This window comes from Bicyclus anynana, chromosome 5, assembly GCF_947172395.1.
Source record: "Bicyclus anynana chromosome 5, ilBicAnyn1.1, whole genome shotgun sequence".
Taxonomy (NCBI): Eukaryota; Metazoa; Arthropoda; class Insecta; order Lepidoptera; family Nymphalidae; genus Bicyclus; species Bicyclus anynana.
The window spans coordinates 2,313,672-2,333,031 of NC_069087.1; the positions used below are offsets into that span (position 1 = coordinate 2,313,672).

At 36.2% G+C, this 19,360-nt stretch overlaps 1 protein-coding gene across 3 annotated transcripts in view; it reads left to right on the forward strand.

The window, feature by feature from the left end:
- Nucleotides 1–19,360, forward strand: part of LOC112047515 (uncharacterized) — a 475,328-nt gene that overhangs the window by 155,711 nt on the left and 300,257 nt on the right. For all 3 annotated transcript variants that reach the window (XM_052881718.1, XM_052881721.1, XM_052881719.1), the window contains exon 3: nucleotides 2,863–2,973. In XM_052881718.1, the coding sequence (XP_052737678.1) occupies nucleotides 2,863–2,973 (111 nt within the window). The remainder of the gene's footprint in view (nucleotides 1–2,862; nucleotides 2,974–19,360) is intronic.

A 19,360-nucleotide genomic window follows, 5' to 3' on the forward strand; every position in this document is an offset into this window, starting at 1 on the left:
TTACATTGAACTAAATATATCATTCGTATTTGAACATCTAACAAATATGAAAATCGATTTTTAGGAAGGATTTTATCCATAAGCGTTTTCTTTCTTCAATGGGATTATTTGTAATACTGCAAGTTGACACTCGAAGGCAATTTACTGAAATATGACAAAGGGAAGTGAGAATATCTCGTATATCAATTTCCAATAAGTATGGCCATTAATTTGGCGATATTTCCAAAAGATTTCACCCCCTCCTCAGTGCGCTATTATTTATGACGCATGCGTCCTGCGGCGCCAGAGGTCGCGGTACTTCGCGGCAAAGACTAAAACGTAGTATTTTTTGCTCAACCTACTTTTTTCAAGAAGACAGAGTTCGTCTTTTAAAAAGAAGTTGTGAGTACGTCTACTTCAAGCGTTTTATGAGAAGTAGACGGAGTTTTTCTACTTCTTCGAACTTTTAAAATAGTTCGAAGTACTTGAACGAACTCTGTTTACTTCTTTTTAAAAGCTTGAAGTAAACGAACTTTGTATACTTTTCTTTAAAAGCTCGGAAGTTGTGAGTTCGTCTGCTTTTAAAAAGAAGTAGACAGAGTTTGTTCAAGAACTTCGAACTTTTAAAATAAGTTGTGAGTTCGGCTACTTCGAGCTTTAAAAAATTGTTGCTAAATTTGTCCACTTCGAGTTTTTAAGGAGAAGTAGACAAAGATCGTCTTCTTTGAGCTTTTAAAAGATACTGCTGAATTCGTCTACTTCGAACTTTTAAAGAAAAGTTGCTGAGTTCGTCTACTTGGAGCTTTTAAAGAGAAGTTGCTGAATTCATTCGAAGTAGACAAAGTTCGTCTACTTTGAGCTTTTAAAAAGAAGTTGCTGAGTTCGTCTACTTCGAGCGTTTAAAGAGAAGTTGCTGAATTCGTCTACTTTGAGCTTTTAACTATAACGAAAGTTTTCCACTCACCATCAGGTGGACTATCTGCTTCGTCTTTCAGCTTTAGATAGTACCTACATATGTAGGTACAAAAAAGATTTCAATTAATTTAAATCTCATGTCATTGAACTATTCAGTTCCGAATAAAATAAGTTTACATAAAATTAGGTCCTTAGGTATTACAGAAAAGTTTATCTAGCAATAACTTTTCCAAAATTCATTTTATCCGACTTTCGAAAAGTGGAGGCTCTATGTTTGTTTGTATATGTGTTTACTATTGAACACTGGGTTTATTAAACTTGTACATCTATAGGTATAGAGTTTTTAATCTATGCCTAATATTTATCGCGTCTGTCCTTTGTCTTCATCTAAACATTATATTCAAAACCACATTTGTAATACAAGGGCATAGAGTTCAAAATATCTCGATTTTGTTAATAAAACATATTTAAGGGGAAAATCTAGCTACTGTACGAGACAATGGATTCGGAATCGTCGCCCTTCGGTAATGAGTCGTTAGGAAGTTGAGCCAACAAATTATTTATATGACATCATTTGTATGTTAATGAAGATTTCATATTAATATTAAAATTTATGAAATGAGGATAACGGTTTAGAGAATCTCACTATTAATTTTAAATTGAGTTTGTAACTCAACCTTTTTTGCTAAAAGCCTCCCTAAAAATATGCATTTAAATAACAGAATCCTTATTAAAATCAGTTGAGTAAATTTTAAGAGACTCACGGACAAGCGAACACTCTTATTGTTTAATATTACTAGCGAACATCCGCGACTTTGTTCGCACTCATGCTTGAATCCGGCCCTGTCTAAAAATCGTTCTTAGCGGATGTCTACTAACTACAAGTATAAACCATCTGTCAATATTCATCTTAAAAATCAAAATCAAAATCAAAAATCATTTATTTCAAGTAGGCTCAAGCACTTTTGACACGTCAGTTGACTATTTGTAAAGATTCTACCACCGGTTCGGAAGGCTGGTTCTGCTGAGAAGAAACCGGCAAGAAACTCAACAGTTGTTCTTTTTTTTAAAAAAATCATAGAACATTGTAATTTACAATTGATGACAACATTACAATTTCTTATAGTTTTACTTTCTGTGTGAAGGTGGAAGCTGATCCAATGGCCTCCAAGCGCCTTTATCTTTAAGGAACTCATCGATGGTATAGTAACCTCGACTAAGTAAATGTTTTTTAACACATTGCTTAAAGTTATGCATTGGCAGGTCCATCTTTGTAGGTATGTCAAGGGGTTTTCAATAGTGATGTTTTACTTTCTCACACGTATTTTTTTTACTTTTTGATACGGAAAAGGCTTTTTTACTCTGTTATAAATGGTCACGGCTGATATGATTGTTGTTATTTATTAATTGTTTACGACTACTAATCTCTTGCGTAGAGTCACCCATAGCTTACTGATATTTCAGTGCACAATTGCTTATCGAAGTACGTACACAATAATTTCAATTTAAATATGATCGAAGAACAGTGCAGTACACAGAACAGTGTTATTTAAAATCCTGAGTTGGGAAGTAAGATACGAGGATTGCTTAGCATAATATTTTCAGCATCCCATGCCATGGGAAAAAGATAACATTTAAGTTAAGATGTAAAAGATTATAACAACTAAAGATGTAAAATATCGCAACTAGTTAAACTACTACAGGTTAAAAATAACCCAATATCCGACTCAGTCCGTGAAAGGGGGAGCATTTCCGCTTGACGCTGGATAAATGACGTCACTTCCGGTTGGCTTGATCAAACAATTTCCCCAAATATTAAATCGGACAAGTTAAACGATGAATGTTTTGTTTCAAGTCAAAAATTATTTATTTCAAAATTATTCTACATAATACATAATGAAATTAAGTTTTAAATTATTAAAAAAACGCGTGTGATTTTGATTTTTGATATTGAACTTTTTGTTACAGGAACTTCTAGAAAAGCGCATCAAGCAATTAGAGGATCAGTTAGAGGAGGAGAAAAGGCGCACGCAGCGCGAGCGTATGGCTGTCACCAAGCTGCAGAATAAGCTTATTAAGGTAAAAAACAATACTGCATAATATACCTAAATTTTTTTGTACCACCGATGTAAATTCAAATTGTCTGTCTGTTGTGACTAGTGACTCAACTACAGATTTTTTAAATTATCATAATTAGCCCGCTACTTATCAATTTATAAAAAAATGGTTAAGATTACCTTTACCAAAGTCAAGTCTAGTCTAAAATTGAGCTTTCTTCCAATGTTATTTGATCCATCTTTTAATGTGTGTAATTTGTGTAATTTTTTGGTCAATAATGAATTAATTACCCAACTTTATTTTAATATTTCCTGTGTCTTAATATTTATTTAAACCTTTCTATTTTTAAAGTTAAGATTTTTGCCACAAATGCCAACGGTATTAAAATTTGCCAAGAAGAACACCGCAAACTAATTTCCTTAGAAACAATTTATTAATCTGACAGATTTAAACGGGATGGAGTATCTGCATTAAAACTGTTTGCGTTACAGGATTGACTGGGAGAGATATTTTCAAAGTATGAGTGCTTGATTGATTCTTTGTTTGCTGAAACCAGGGTGGTTTTAGGGTAGGTAAAGAGAGGGGGTTATAATCCTTGGCCCATTGTTTAACATTTCCTTTCAAATTGAAACAATTACGGGGGATGCTTTACCAACGAAATTACCTATAAAGATAATACCTGAGACCTGAGTCTGAGGACACGGCAGTGCCTCTGACAAGTCACCGAAAATCAATCAAACTCAAAGAAGTCTATTACGCCTATTTGGATTATAACTTTGTTGTGAATATAGCTATTAGCCTGAATTTTCATTGTCATAGAGTACACTATAATAACTAGCTATATTTCTGTAAAATTTGTATTCCGTAAAATTTTGTAAAAATGTTTATCTGCGATTTCGCTCGCTTTGGTCTAGCTTGATTTTGTTGATCAAATTAATGACGGAATATCGTATTTTTCATACTTCGGAAAAAGTATTTTTTTCTAGACAAAAAAAATCTTTTACGAGTATTAAAATACGTATTCTTTACGGTGATTGGTTGAGCATCTACTCAGTGACAGTAACAAAAACTTCACATTCGGATTCCAACTGTTAGCGACGCAAATTGCAACATTCTTCTGTCATCTATGCCAACAATAAAGGGCAGATAACGTAACGTATGTGGTGACATACGTTACAATTTGACAGCATTTTGAATAAGAAAAAGACTTTTACGCCAGCGGCGAAAAAGACACCACATCCGTTCAAGAAGCCGCTATTTTTTCAATTTAACTCTGTGTTTTCTTAAGCCTGACCGTTTTACTAACCATCGATCAAACATACGATTACTACAGCTATATCTCTATAAAATTCAAGTATTTATTAAGTTGCAGTAGCAAGCCTGTCTATCAGCGTTACTCTTTGTCTCGGTACTCTTTGATCGCACGATGGGGAAGCTGGGGCAACTCTCCCTTGGCACGTGAGGTATTAATTAATAGAAGCCAAATATTGACAAGTGGAAAACGTTTAATGTAACGTTCACGGTTAATGTTAACATGTTTTATTATTTGGTTTTCTGTTTTATGATTAAATAACTTTACCAAGAAAACCAGATTGTGTATTGATGTGTAATTTGTCATCTCCCCCTAAATTGTTAACTTAAAGCATTTACTATTTTGTGTGTACTAAAAAGCCATTGAAAATCTACATCCCCATATTTGGAATTTGCGATTAAGAACACATCAGTATTAAGTCTGAAATCATAGATTGGTTTTCATCATCATCTTCATATCAGCCGATGGACGTCCACTGCAGGACATAGGCCTTTTGTAGGGACTTCCAAACATATTTTGTTGGTCCATCTACAAAGAATTTCCCGATACTGACCACGCTCGGTATGCGGGTTGGTCAGCGCATGGCCAGATTTCTCGCACCGGTGTCGCTACTGTCCGACACCAGCCTGTACCATTTAAAAATCAAGCCAATGTGATTGGATATACCGCCATTCGTCGGTCGCCAGAGCCTCGTCGGTCCATCTGCAGGGTGCACCACGAGCAGGTGAGGTTGACAGTTGGGGACACTTACTGGTATTAGCCTCCCCCTTACACCCCCTAGATTAGTTTTACGATGCTTTTATTGGTGACACAGACTTTTCTTAAACGTTGTTTATTTCGAACTTGATCTCTTTTCACATTCATAGTTTAATTGCAATACAAGTAATAAAGATTTAATTACCGTGCCAAAAAAATCCAAAAAAAATTCAAGCGTAAGTTAATATTTATTTGCGCGTACGTGCCAACGGAGTGTTGAATCGAAAATAAGCCTCAACAATAAAAAATTTAAAACATCCCGAATTGTTTTTATCTGCCAACTCGTCTGTCTGATCGGGCCCGATGGGAGTTGGCTGCGAGTCCCAGCCGCGAAATTGATTGGATGCGTTTTCATTGTTTTGCATACGTCTGATTATTAGCCCAATAACACGACTTTTTGTTAGCCGATGGTGTTATTCAAATAAAGCATCTTCTTTCTGCAATTATTCTTATTTGTGATTATTAAACAAGGTTCCTACAAGATTCTTATTTTGTTTCCGCCTGAATATTAGCCCAATGAGTGACTTTTTGTTAGTCATGGTGTTATTCCAATAAAACATTTTCTTTCTGTAATAATTCCCATCTAATTTTCAAACCTTGCACTTGCGGGGAATTTCACTATATTGATTAGACGCTTTTTTATTGTTTTGCACACGTCTGATTATTAGCCCATTGAGACGACTTTTTGTTAGCCAATGGTGTTATTCAAATAAAGCATCTTCTTTCTGCAATTATTCTTAGTTGTGATTTTTAACAAGGTTCCTGGGACATTCTTGTATTGAGTCCGCCTGATTATTAGCCCAATGAGACGACTTTTTGTTGGCCGACGGTGTTATTCCAATAAAACATTTTCTTTCTGTAATAATTCCCATCTAATTTTCAAACATTTCACCTGCGGGGCCTGGCGCTAGATTGATTGGATGCGTTTTTACTGTTTTGCCTACGTCTGATTATTAGCCCAATTGAGACATTTTTTTGTTAACCGATGGTGTTATTCCAATAAAACATTTTCCTCCTGTAATATTTTCCATGTACAACCTTGTATCTGCGGGGACTGACACTAAATTTCAAGTTTTTATTGTTTTGCATACGTCTGATTATTAGCCCAATGAGACATTTTTTTGTTGGCCGATGGTGTTATTAAAATAAAGCATCTTCTTTCTGCAATTTGTGATTTTTAAACAAGGTTCCTGCACGATTCTTGTTTTTTATCCGCTTAATTATCAAGCTCAATAAAACTATTTAAGTTTTGTTAACAGATGGTGTGTTATTCAAAATTTATTTCTCTATACTACTATTCAATATAGTAATAATTCCTATGTATTTCTATTCAAACCTTGCATCTGCGGGTCTGGCGCTTAATTGATTGGATGCATTTTTATTGTTTTGCATGCGTCTGATTAGCCCAATGAGACAACTTTTTTTTGCCAATGTTGTTATTGAAATAAAGCGCCATCTTTTATGGCCTATCAATATAATATCAATCCAAATGGAGGATTTCATATTATAGTTATTCGATGTTATGATATTTAAAAAAAAACTTCTTCTTTCTGCATTGATTTTAATTTGTTATTTTTAAAACCCATGTGAAGATGTCTGTGATTTAACTTTTACTAGCCCATTATTTAGATGTAATGTATAAAGCTATTTATCTGTATAATGTGTTTGTTAATGAACAATATTATGCATTTTAATTTCTTTTTATACGCCTTAATATAAGCCACATTATAATTTCGTTGGCTGGTGGTTTTCGTTTTGTTAATTTTTAATTCAAAAATTTTAATTAGGAGTACTTAATCAAATTATGCTTTTGTACCACTTTAGTACTATTTGGATACTTATATATTTGGGTTTGAGTAAGGTATGTCGTGTCCCGGGTAGCGGTTATGGGTGATAAATAATAGTAGGCTCCACTGATAAAACACTTATATTGACTATCAGTTACAACGGTTAGGTAACGACTGGCGACAAACCGCCCGTATTGACTTCGTCATAATTACGAAAATGCTTAAGTAGCATTTTCATTTACAATCTATGTGTGTGTGACCACCACATCATTCCACCCCCTTTTTTTTTTTTTTTTTACAGAAAACAATGTATAGGTAGTATAGGGGTGTTTCATTCTTAACACTATAAGCACAATGCTGACAAAACGTTTCACGAGGAGCATACACTTGTTACACTTAAACTAATGAACTCTGTAAAGCTAACAACAAAAAAAATTTAAACATATAAATGACAATGTAAATTTTGTATAAGTGTAATATTATGTAAACAATTTTGTAGAACACCTTCAAATACAATTACTTTAAGCAGAATATGGTTTTTACTTTAACATTGCACAACTAATTTCTTAAAATTATAAACATGACGAAACAATTAACAATAATGCAACTAAGCATAACGTGCAGGTACGCGGCTGACGCGACCACTGCTCGTTGTTTTGCATTTTACACCGTTGGTATTATAAGGGACCGTACACACTGTGACTTTCTTTTTTAAAATCGGTTCCGTAGTTTTTGACGACATAGTATTTTGGGGATTATCGTTTTCCTCCAAAATATAAGCTGGTTTCAACCGATCTATAGAAACTATAACCTGACGTGTGGGTAATTGGACCTTAAAAACTTTCTCTGTCCTGCTAATTACTCGGTACGGACCGTCGTAAGGCGCTTGGAGAGGCTTACGCACCGCGTCGTTCCTGATAAATACTTTGTCACAAGTGTGTAAATCCTGGTGAACAAAAATTTTTCTCGAGTCTTTATTGACCCTTTTAACAGGTTTTAAATCATTAATTATAATTTTTAATTTGCTTACATAACTAGAGCTATCTAAAATATTATCCTTACTTATATCATAAAATTCACCTGGCAGCCTAATACTTGTGCCGTATACCATTTCAGCACAACTAACATTAGTGTCTGCCCGTACAGCGGCTCTTAAACCTAGTAAAACGGTTGGTAGTTCTTCTACCCAACTTTTAGTTGACAGTCTAGCCATAAGTGCTGCTTTTAAAGATCTGTGCCACCGTTCTATCATCCCATTACTCTGCGGGTGATAAGCGGTAGTGCGGATCTTTTCAATACCCATAAGATTCATGAGTTGCTTGAAAAGATTACTCTCAAAACAACGACCTTGATCGGAAGTACACTTAAAAAATACTCCGAAACGCGTTATATAGTTTTCATAAAGAGCTTTGGCTACTACTTCAGCTGTGATTTCTTTAATTGGGACAGCTTCTGGCCAACGCGTACCTCTATCTATCATAGTCAAACAGTATCTATATCCCTCGGGTGATGTATTTAGAGGGCCTATTATGTCAATCATTAAGTGACTAAAACGATCTACTTTCTCGAAAGTACCTAAATCGGATACAGTATGCTTTTGAATCTTAGATCGTTGACATGGGATACAGGCCTTAGCCCATCTTCGGATATCTTTATTCATACCTACCCAAAAGTATCTATCTCTAACCATTTTGTTGGTAGCGCGAATACCCGGGTGACTTAAACTATGAATTGCATCGAAAGCGATACGTCTAAAACTTTCCGGTAAGTATGGTCGGGCCTTATTAGTCGATGTTTCGCAAACAACGCAACTATCGGTGCCTGGCATCACGATGTTTTTGTATTGTATTTTTTTCTTTAGTTCGCTTAACTCTTCGTCATCATTTTGTACACGTGCGAGTTCCGTGAAATCAATGACCGTAGGACAAACAATTTCTTCCACGCGGGACAAAGTGTCAGCTACTATGTTATCTAACCCGCTCACGTGGCGTATGTCCGTAGTGAATTCGCTAATGAACATTATCTGTCTAGCTCGCCTAGGTAGCTCTTTCACGCTACCTATCTTTGAAAAAACATAAATTAGAGGTCTATGGTCAGTATACACAATAAAATTACGACCTTCTATCATATATCGAAAGTGAGCTATCGCCGAATAAATGGCTAATAACTCTCGATCATAGGTACTATATTTCCTTTGTGCTTCCGAGAACTTTTTAGAAAAATAAGCAATAGGTTTCCATACGTTACCTTCTCTTTGCTGTAGAACCGCACCCATGCATGACTCTGAAGCATCCGTCATAAGCGCCAAAGGTTTGTCTATCGCAGGATACGTTAACGTCGCGGCGTCACTTAGGCTCTGTTTACACTGCTCAAACTGAGCGTTTGCTGAATCAGTCCAAGCGATTTTTGACTTATCTTTCTTTTTTGTATTCGTTAAATAGCGATCCAACTCAGACTGCTTTTCAGCGGCACCTGGTATGTGTGATCTATAGAAATTTAACATACCTAAAAATCTCCGGAGTTGGTCCACAGTAGCTGGCCTCGGAAACTCGATGATGGCTTTCACCTTCTCGTCGAGTGGACGAATCCCTTCCGTTGTTACTTCATGGCCTAAAAACTCCAATTTTGTCTGTTCGAAACAACACTTTGATATATTCAGAGTAATACCGAACTTCTCTAAGCGACTAAATACTTCCTCTAAATGTTTTCTATGCTCGTCGACGTTGTTACTTGCAATTATTATATCATCTATATACACGAATAAAAAATCTAAGTCTGGGAGTACGCTATGACACATAAAACGCTGAAAACTTTGGCCAGCATTTCGAAGGCCAAAAGGAAGTCTGATGAACTCGAAAGCCCCGAAAGGGGTTGACACAGACGTCTTTTCAATGTCCATCTCGTTAACTGGTATGCAATTGTAAGCTCTGTTTATATCTAACCGTGAAAAAATTTTCTTACCAGCGAGTAAGTACGTGAAATCGCGTAACCTGGGTATAGGGTAACTATCGGGCTTAGTAATAGCATTTAAGCGCCTATAGTCACCACATGGCCTTATCTGCCCATTTTTTTTAAGCACTATATGCAGAGGGCTTGCCCACGCGCTTTTACTGGGTCTGCATATTCCCATTTCACACATTAACCGAAATTCCTCTTTAGCCTTAGCGTATCGGTCTGGCGGTAACGGTCTTGCTCGACATTGAACAGGCGGACCGTTCGTCTCGATGTGATGACAAACGCTATGCTTAGGAACTTCCTTAAAAGATACCGGTTTAGTTAAATCTGGATATTTAGCTAACAAACTATAATGTGGGTGTTGATTATGAATTGTAGTTATTGAACTTTCCATGCACTGTGACATACTAGCAATAACATTAAAATTTGTTACCTGATCCACTAGTTTCCGTTTACTAAAATCTACCACTAACTTATACTTAGTTAAAAAATCGGCTCCTATTATAGGCTGTCTAACGTCAGCAACTATAAATGTCCACCGAAATGCTCTCCTTAACTTTAAATTTAATACTAAACTATGCAACCCAAAAGTCTTAATAGGTGTACCGTTCGCGGCATACAGTCTATAGTCCTCGCACGCTCTATTTTTCTCGCGCACTGCCCACCGGGGTAACACTGACACATTAGCCCCACTATCTATTAAAAACCGTAACTTACTGTTTCCGTCAGTTATACACAAGCGGTAATTTATCGATGGGTCACAGCCTCCCGCCGCAGACAGGACCGAAGCTAGTTTTCCGCACTGCCAGTAGGCTGGTTCGATGTCTTCCACGTACACGGTTGAACACATTTGTGTGCTCGGGCTCTAAACTTATAGTGGTAGTAGCAAAGCCAGTCTGGATCTGCCGGTGTCCTCTTCCTGCTACCGCTAGTGTTGCGCGTACGTGGCGCGCCGTGTGACCGTGATCGTCTTCTCCCACCGCTACGCTGGGAATTTTCAATTTTTCTTAGTCGTTCGCCTAGCTTGTGGATCTCCGCTATGACATCTGGAGAATCACTCCTTGCACTCCGTACTGCGGCCACCCCCTGTATAGGCATTGCATTTTCTGTCACCTTGTCTGCCATTCTAAATTCCAATGTGTGAGTCGTTACGTGTTGCTACCCGTGCAAAAATAACCGCTAATAAAACCGAGTCGGGTCACCACTTTTGTACCACTTTAGTACTATTTGGATACTTATATATTTGGGTTTGAGTAAGGTATGTCGTGTCCCGGGTAGCGGTTATGGGTGATAAATAATAGTAGGCTCCACTGATAAAACACTTATATTGACTATCAGTTACAACGGTTAGGTAACGACTGGCGACAAACCGCCCGTATTGACTTCGTCATAATTACGAAAATGCTTAAGTAGCATTTTCATTTACAATCTATGTGTGTGTGACCACCACAATGCTAATATTTTCGTGATTTCAAAAATAAAGCAACGATATTTCCGTATCGAGAGTCAGCCGAAATTTGAAAATAAAACAGGACGAAGTATTTTTTGTGTTCCGCTTTCGCTCGGCTCATCAAACCGCGAGGAGAGAAACGGCTGCGGCGTGAAATTGATGGGAAACGTTTGCACTGGTTCGGTGACGTCTTCCGGTTGTAGCCCAGTGCGGTTTGTAGACATTTTTATTTGAGAATATTTGTGTTATTTTGCTCGTTTTGGTATTGAATGTTCGAACGTGTCGTTTAGAAAACTGCGATTAAAAAAAAAAACTAACCCCGAGATTAATGCAAACTAATTTTACCACTACGTAATTATCTTGCATCGATCACAACTTAACACTATACGTATACGATATCTCTAACAGTGGAATTCATAGACGTTATAGGGGCACCCCCAGGGGATCATTCAGCCGCTGAGTGTCGAATTTAACTATTCGACATTCAGCGGCTGAATCTATTTGTTTGAGAATTGTATACTCAGCGGGTGAATGATACGGGGGTGCCTCTATAACGTTCATGAATCCTACTGTTAGACGCGTTCGTTTTGGCTCCTCGTTCACATTGCAAATTATGGAAAGCTAGCTAGCTGTAGTTTTCTCTACAACTTAAGCAAACATATAACGCGGGTATCTTCTAATCAAGAGTGAAAAGGCAGAAAGTTTAAATCAATACGTTCTGCCTTAGACTGCTTACCAGCTTACCTTCAAGCATGATTGCAGCCAAGTGAAAACTTATAAATACAGCCAACGATATTTTTCATTAAAGTTATAAGAAAAACCTTAGTAATGTAATATCTTAATCCAATCGTGGGTACAATTTTAGTTATAGTCAAAGGATCAGCCTAGCTGACCAACGCGGAAATGCAGCCAGTATTCTTGCCACCATTCCACGTGGGCATGATTTGTATAGTTATTAGGATAAGTTAGCTTAAGTTCCTTATTGTTTTCTTTCTCAGCCAGTCTAAACCTAACGTTATAGTCAGGCGGGAATCTCAAACTCTAGGGTTTAAGTGTGGCTCAGCTATTGGCATATGTTTATTCCCAGTTTAGAACTGGACAGCCAAAGCAAAACTTAAACAGTGTACAGTCTGGCAGGGGTCTACTAAGGACGGGGTGTTATTTGCCGAGACGCCTGTGCCCCGGGGCTGGACCTGAGCAAATACTTCACGACAGACAGAGCAACCACAATACAGCGGCCTTATTTATAAACATAGATTAGAATTTAACACTCAAATTTCTTAAAGTAAAATAAACTTTGAGCAGTAGTGATAAGGTCCACTTTAGTTTGAAGGATATTGATGTTTAAATCCTAATCTGTATATATATATTTACCATTGGTATTTACAACTGTTATGTGGAAATGTTGATTATTATAAATGCCGAAATAACCAAAATGTTGACTGCTTGTTTTTTTTTTATTATTTACAACTTAACCCTTGACTACAATCTCATCTGATGGTAAGTGATGATGCAGTCTAAGATGGAAGCGGGCTAACTTGTTAGGAGGAGGATAAAAATCTACACTCCTTTCGGTTTCTACACGACATCGTACCGGAACGCTAAATCGCTTGGCGGTACGTCTTTGCCGGTAAGGTGGTTACTAGCCACGGCTGAAGCCTCCCACCAGCCTGACCTGGACCAATTAAGAAAACCTCAATACCACTGCGCCACGGAGGCCGTCAAAACTGCTTTAAAATCAGTAATTTTTTTCGTCATAATTACTTGACTACTACTATTATTAAACGTCATTAGAGGTAAATTTTAAATAGTACTAGTTGTGTCTCGCGGTTTCATCTGCGTACATCCCATTGTTGTGTAGAAATACTGGCTTAGAAAGAAATATGCTGTCCAAGGTTATATGACATACCTACTGTTTCAGTGCCTTTCATCCATAGATAGTCGGTCATCCGTTAGTTAAGCTTTAGTTTAGTAGCAAACATCTTTCTTTCTTTACTTGATTTTCATAGCTATTTACATTGCCCCTAAGTTTCATTTTCCTTATAAAAAGCAGTCTTTTTCTTCTCCTATAGACAACTATATTAGAAACTAGAGTGTAATAGTAGGAGAGCCGAAGAGGAGATTTTTGCAGTTACTCGATCGAACGCGGCAGATGAACATGAGGGAGTATACCTTGCACGTTGTTCAGTACCTCCACCAAGTATAAGCCCCTAATACTGGTGGGTGCGATTAGGGCAACGAAAAAAACCCAATTTCAAAAATACTCCAGATTAAGATAAGGTACCTAGATGAGTTGATAGCTAAAAGATGTGCATTTCGAAAATCTGAGGATTTGAGCGTATCGCAATGGTATGGGAGAGTTCCAAAGCTACAAAATATAACCTTTATATTTCTGGTATCGAGCCACGATTGCGGTTAATTTTTTCACTTATTTTGAATGAAATAATCTCCTGAATAATAGATTTCAGTAAGCCAAAGTAATAAAAATTGTCTTTAAAGTCTCTAGTTTTTTCCCCAGTGCTGAAAGCGAAAAAAGTATATACCCATTTAATTTTATTCTTTCTATCATCTAATCTACCAAATGTAATCGATTCCAATGACAATGTAGTAACTGCAAATTTAGCATCCCAGGCTCCCTTACTATAACAAACAAAGCAACTAACGTCAGTTAAGATTCCTTGTCGCGTACGTAATTCATTGTTCAAGCTGTTGTCCGAACGTAATTATTATTTAAGGTGTTCCTGAACTAATTAAGATTCCGATCTCCCTCCGTCTAGACGCACTACGTTCTTCGGAAAATGTGGACTGCGCGTGGAATGCGAAAAATAGACGAGTGTGCGTTACGTTTCACCACATTACCAGCTTGACCTTTTTTAACCGACTTCAAAAAGAACGAGGTTCTCAGTTTGTTGTTGTCAATTGTTTTGTTGGTTTTCTAGTGTTAGAGTAGGTAATTCGGAAAGCGACCATCTGTTCTATTTATTCTCTATCATTAACAAATTACTTAGAACTGACCACTGGGGTTTATTAAATTTCATGAATTTAAAATGATAATTCTCGTATTTATAAGCTTATTTTGTCTCTGTCTGTTGATCAATAGCTTAACCCGCGGTCTGATGTAAGACAATTTAACACCATTGCATTCCATTTGAGAAAATAAAAATCTAGATATCAAGAAAAGCAACATGTTTTCTAGTTCATTCCAAGGCTATTTTATATATAAATCTATTTTAACACTCAGAAAATATTATAATAATTGATGATTTATCTACACTAATACAAAAAAGCAATTTTTTAAATTTTTGTGCCTCTGTATGTTCACTTTATTCAACTACTGCAGAACAGATTTCAAACGACTTCTTTAGTAATACTTTGATCGCCCCTGTATGTTCACGTTATTCAACTACTGCAGAACAGATTGCAAGCGACAGGTACGTTTAGTAATACTGTGATCGCCCCAACTCTCTTTTTATATTTATATTCAATATACAGACGTTCGATTTCGCTTCTCTTTTATTGTATTTTAAATATTAGCTCATAATCTCAAATAGACGTTCGTATTCATTTGAAAGACTCTTACATCCACGAACAAACAAGGAAGACGGCACCGACACCATAACACTCATATAATTACCCTTTGATATCGCAAATATCCGTAACAAATACCAAGGGAAATGAATCAATCCCTCTCTCTAATTACCCGCGGTATGCGTCAAAGGCGGCGCGTGCGCAGGAATCCGCGTGACGAATGCGATTAGATGGTCCTTCGAGCCGGATGTTTTGCGGCTCTCTTTACTTTCCCACTCTAATATAACGTCCTAGCTGTTCGTGAAATTGTTAAGGTAATTTGAGCTTTATATTCCAAGTGTTTAGGTATATTTCAGTAAGTGATAAAGTTATTGGATTGTATATCGGTATTTATCATCTTGCAATAATTGCATATGTTTCATTCAATGTAATTTGAGCTTTATTAATTAAACTTCATGGTTAACTTTATATTGTGAGGCTCAGTTTGAAATGTATGGCCAATTTGGTGATGCCAAGCAACTTTGTGTTTTATGTAATGGTATTAAATTTTATTTTTCGTTGTATGTTTAGAAATAGTGCAGTTGGACGATGTCCAGATTATCGTTCCTCACCTAAATATTTGTACGATTTGTTTTGATTGCAACAATGTCACACCTGTGGCAGTTGATAGCAGTTTTGCGTTTTTTTGCTCTTTTAAATTTATTACTAGCTACTGGTTATTATTTTACTGTTAGTAGTGCTTTTTTAGTTACTAAAAAGTGCTAAACCTATGCAAACATTGGCTACTCTTGTAACTCCTAAAAGATTCTAAGTTTAATTACTTAAGGCTTTGTAAATAAAAAAATATAAAATATATATAATATTTTACAAAAAACTGAAGGAGCAAAGGAATATTGATCATATTATTATCAAGTAGTGCGATGAATCCAGTTTTTCACAAATCCCGCGGAAACCATGAATTGTTTGAGATAAAAAGTAGCCTATGTATTAATTCAGAATTAAATTTATTTCCAAATTTCTGTAGTCGCAGCGTTAAGAAGGAACAATCATACACACAAACTTTCGCTTTTATAATGTTAGTGTGATAAAAACATGACTACTTTTAACCGACTTCATTAAAAAAGTGACATCTATAGAAATTCTTTTGCATCTTTAAATATTACAGGTTACTAATTTTCACAGTTAACAGTTAACGTTAATTTGACTAGGTCATTAGTACGACAACTATTTGACTAAAGCAATCAAAGTTGGCAGTAATCGTAACATCCCTTCCTAATCAAACTTAGGAGATTCAATTAGTAAGCGAGATGACCCGTCCCTGTTTGAGACAAGATCTTTATGTGCTTGGCCCTTCCTTGTTTACGCACTTGCTTGTATAAACGCGGCGTTTTTTTTTGGTGTTATCTTTACTTATAGGTATGCGTATTTTGTATAATTTCATCGTAAATTAAGGCAATGTTAATTTAATACTGAGTAATTTATGTTCATTCTAGCTTTTGCTTCAGCGTTTCTTAATTATATTTAGACTAGCGAACTTCCTCTTGAATCACTCTAACTATTGATGGAAATTACATTAAAATCCGTTTTTTATTTTTTTTTTATATGGAATAAACTCGCATTTGACTACGTTATCACCTGATGGTAAGTGTAGATATGGCCTAAGGTTAAACTCGCTTGCCTAGAAGATGCCTATTTAAACGTAGTTTAAAAGGTCAGAGCGTAAAAAAATACTGTAAGAGACTTTATTTTATGTTATAAATACCGTTTTTATATAGATTTCTTTAAGTTGTGTTTTATTTTTCGCTGACACTTAACTCAAAGTCCCTTGGACTTCAGTAGTCCAGGACTCCGTTACCTTCAGTTCACCGACACTCTTTTAGCGTGGACTTTTAAAGTGTTTATGGGATGGAGGCTTGACTCTGGACCTTTACTTCTATCCCCCACAAAACACTAACCAAAACTAAACTAAAATAATTTTAAGGACAATTTCATTCAATTTAATCGTTAATAGCTCAACAATATATATATTATATTATATTATATATTTCGACGAATTGATAACTAACTCCTCCTTTTTTTGAAGTCGGTAAAAATATGACTATAGCTTGTCTAGTTGAAGATAGTACATCTGTGCCTACTATCTTCAACTAGACAAGCTATAGTCATATTTTCTACGTCTGTGGCGTTTTTCAAACGCACGTGCGTACGATACAGGGAGTGTCTCTCTCCATTGTTATCTTAAACATACAGTCTCCATCTCTCGCCTTGTAATTGTTCCTCGCGCGTCTAATGAGTTATTTGATATACGAACAACATATTAGACGTAATTACAAAGGAAATTATAAAGCCTTTGTCGTATAGCAGAGTTTATAGTAGTGTCACTTTGAAATCATAATTCAAAGTACTAAAATTAAACTGAACTTTTTTTTCGATTCGGTATATTTGCCTGGACGTCTCAAACGGCAAAGGAAAAACATTGTGAGGAAACCTGCATTTATGAGAATTTTCTTAATTTCTTTACGTGTGTTTAGTTTGCTAATCCATATTTGACCAGCGTGGCGGACTAATCCCTCTCATTGTTCGGTTACGGGTTTAGTTGTATGTACGAGGTTCGAGTCCTATGAAATATTAAATTTTCTTTTTTGAAATAAACTCTTGGCAGTGTTAGATGACGTCGACATCCTAATTATTATTATTAACATTTCAGTGATCTTTATAGTTAAGCACTATGAAATAACACATGAAACCCACTCGCATTAAAGCAGTGTTGTGGGTCTAGGCACCATAACCTCTTTCCTATTTTCAGGAGAACAGCTTGGCCTTGTCGGTCGGTCATTAAAATAATCACGACGATGAAATATATTAATACGAATATGTATATCAATGCAAGCTTATTTAATTACCTACTCAAGAAATGTCACTTTGTTGATACAGGGAAAAAAGTATCTTACTAATTTCTTATACTAAATAGGCTTGCACTTGACTATAACCATATCTGATGGGAAAGCAATGTCATCTAGGCGCGCTAACCATATTCAACCCATATTCGGGTCACTGTTGATCACGAGTCTCCTCTAAGAATGGGAGGGGCTGCACAATGCGGATTGACAGACAGCACACACGCAGAGAATTAAGAAAATTCTCTGGTATGCAGGTTTTCCTTACGATGTTTTTCCTTCCCCGTTTGAGACACGTGATATTTAATTTCTTATAATGCAAACAACTGAAAAGTTGGAGGTGCCCCGGACCGGATTCGAACCCACACCTACACTGGGCTATTACGGCTCATTGAGCACGCTTGCCTAAGTTAAAGTAGCACAACTAATTCATAGCAGGAAACAATGACGCTCTAAACTGCATTGGTAAAACAATCTCGCCACCCAAAACTAGTTTTTAAAATAAGCTTCGTAGAAATCCCACGCAGCAGGTGCGTCCAACGTCCGTTTTATTGTTCCACACCGCTTCAAGCGCTTTGATGTCACAAATAAGCGCTGGATTTTATTGTCAGCGCTTGCTTACAAGACATCCCATGTTGAGATAACAAGGTGTCGGCCTGTTGTGAACACTTTTGCTTGAGTCGTAATCAAACGAACACTCTATGCAACAGAGAAATATTGTAAGCCAGGCGTTCTTGATGAATACTGTTTCCCAAGAAACAAATTAAAAATGAGGGTACAAATCACTTTCACACCTAATAATATTTTTAAAAATTTGTTCTAAAATTAATGAAAATAAATTTGATTAATAAGCTTAGAACAATTAGATATGGTTAATATATTTTGAATAATATTTTATATAACAACATTACATAATTTAAATTAAAAAAGTTATGAAATGACTTGCGTTTTCTACCCTCATTTCTAATTTGTTTGTTAGTAAACAGTACTCCTCAAGAATGGCTTTAGTATAGTGTGTGTTTGCCTTTGTGGCATCTTAACTCATTAATGTAAAGACTATAGACCAATTAGACAAGGTGTTATTTTGATAAAAAGCAGTTTTCCAGAGCAGTTATTGAATTATAAACAATCAAGATGATTTAAGCCTTTCCGAAACTATCATCATTTATGTACAGGCGCGTATTTAGGCGCGTTTGGAACCCTCGTAACTTTAGTTTTAAGTTTTCGACTATTATTACCACCATTAGATTAAATTAAGTTATGACACAGTCTTGACCTTACAAAAGTGCTTGTAAACTAAGCCTAATTGAAATAAATAAATTTTGACTTTGACTTTTACGACTAGCTGACGCCGCACGGTTTCACCCGTATAGTTCCCGTTCCCGTAGGAATACGGGTAAAATATATAGCCTATAGCCTTCTTCGATAAATGGGTTATCTGACACTGAAAGAATTTTTCAAATCGGAGCAGTTCCTGAGATTCGCGCGTTCAAACAAACAAACTCTTCAGCTTTATAATATTAGTACTTAGTATAGATGATGAAAATTCTTTTCATATTTATTTATTTATTTAATACTCTTTATTTGTACACCACAAAAAATAAAAGAAAACAAGCAAAACAGAAACACAAGAAAAAGTAGAATACAAAAGGCGGCCTTATCGCTTAGTAGCGATCTCTTCCAGGCAGCTTAGGAACTTATTAGGACAACTGTAGGTGGTGTG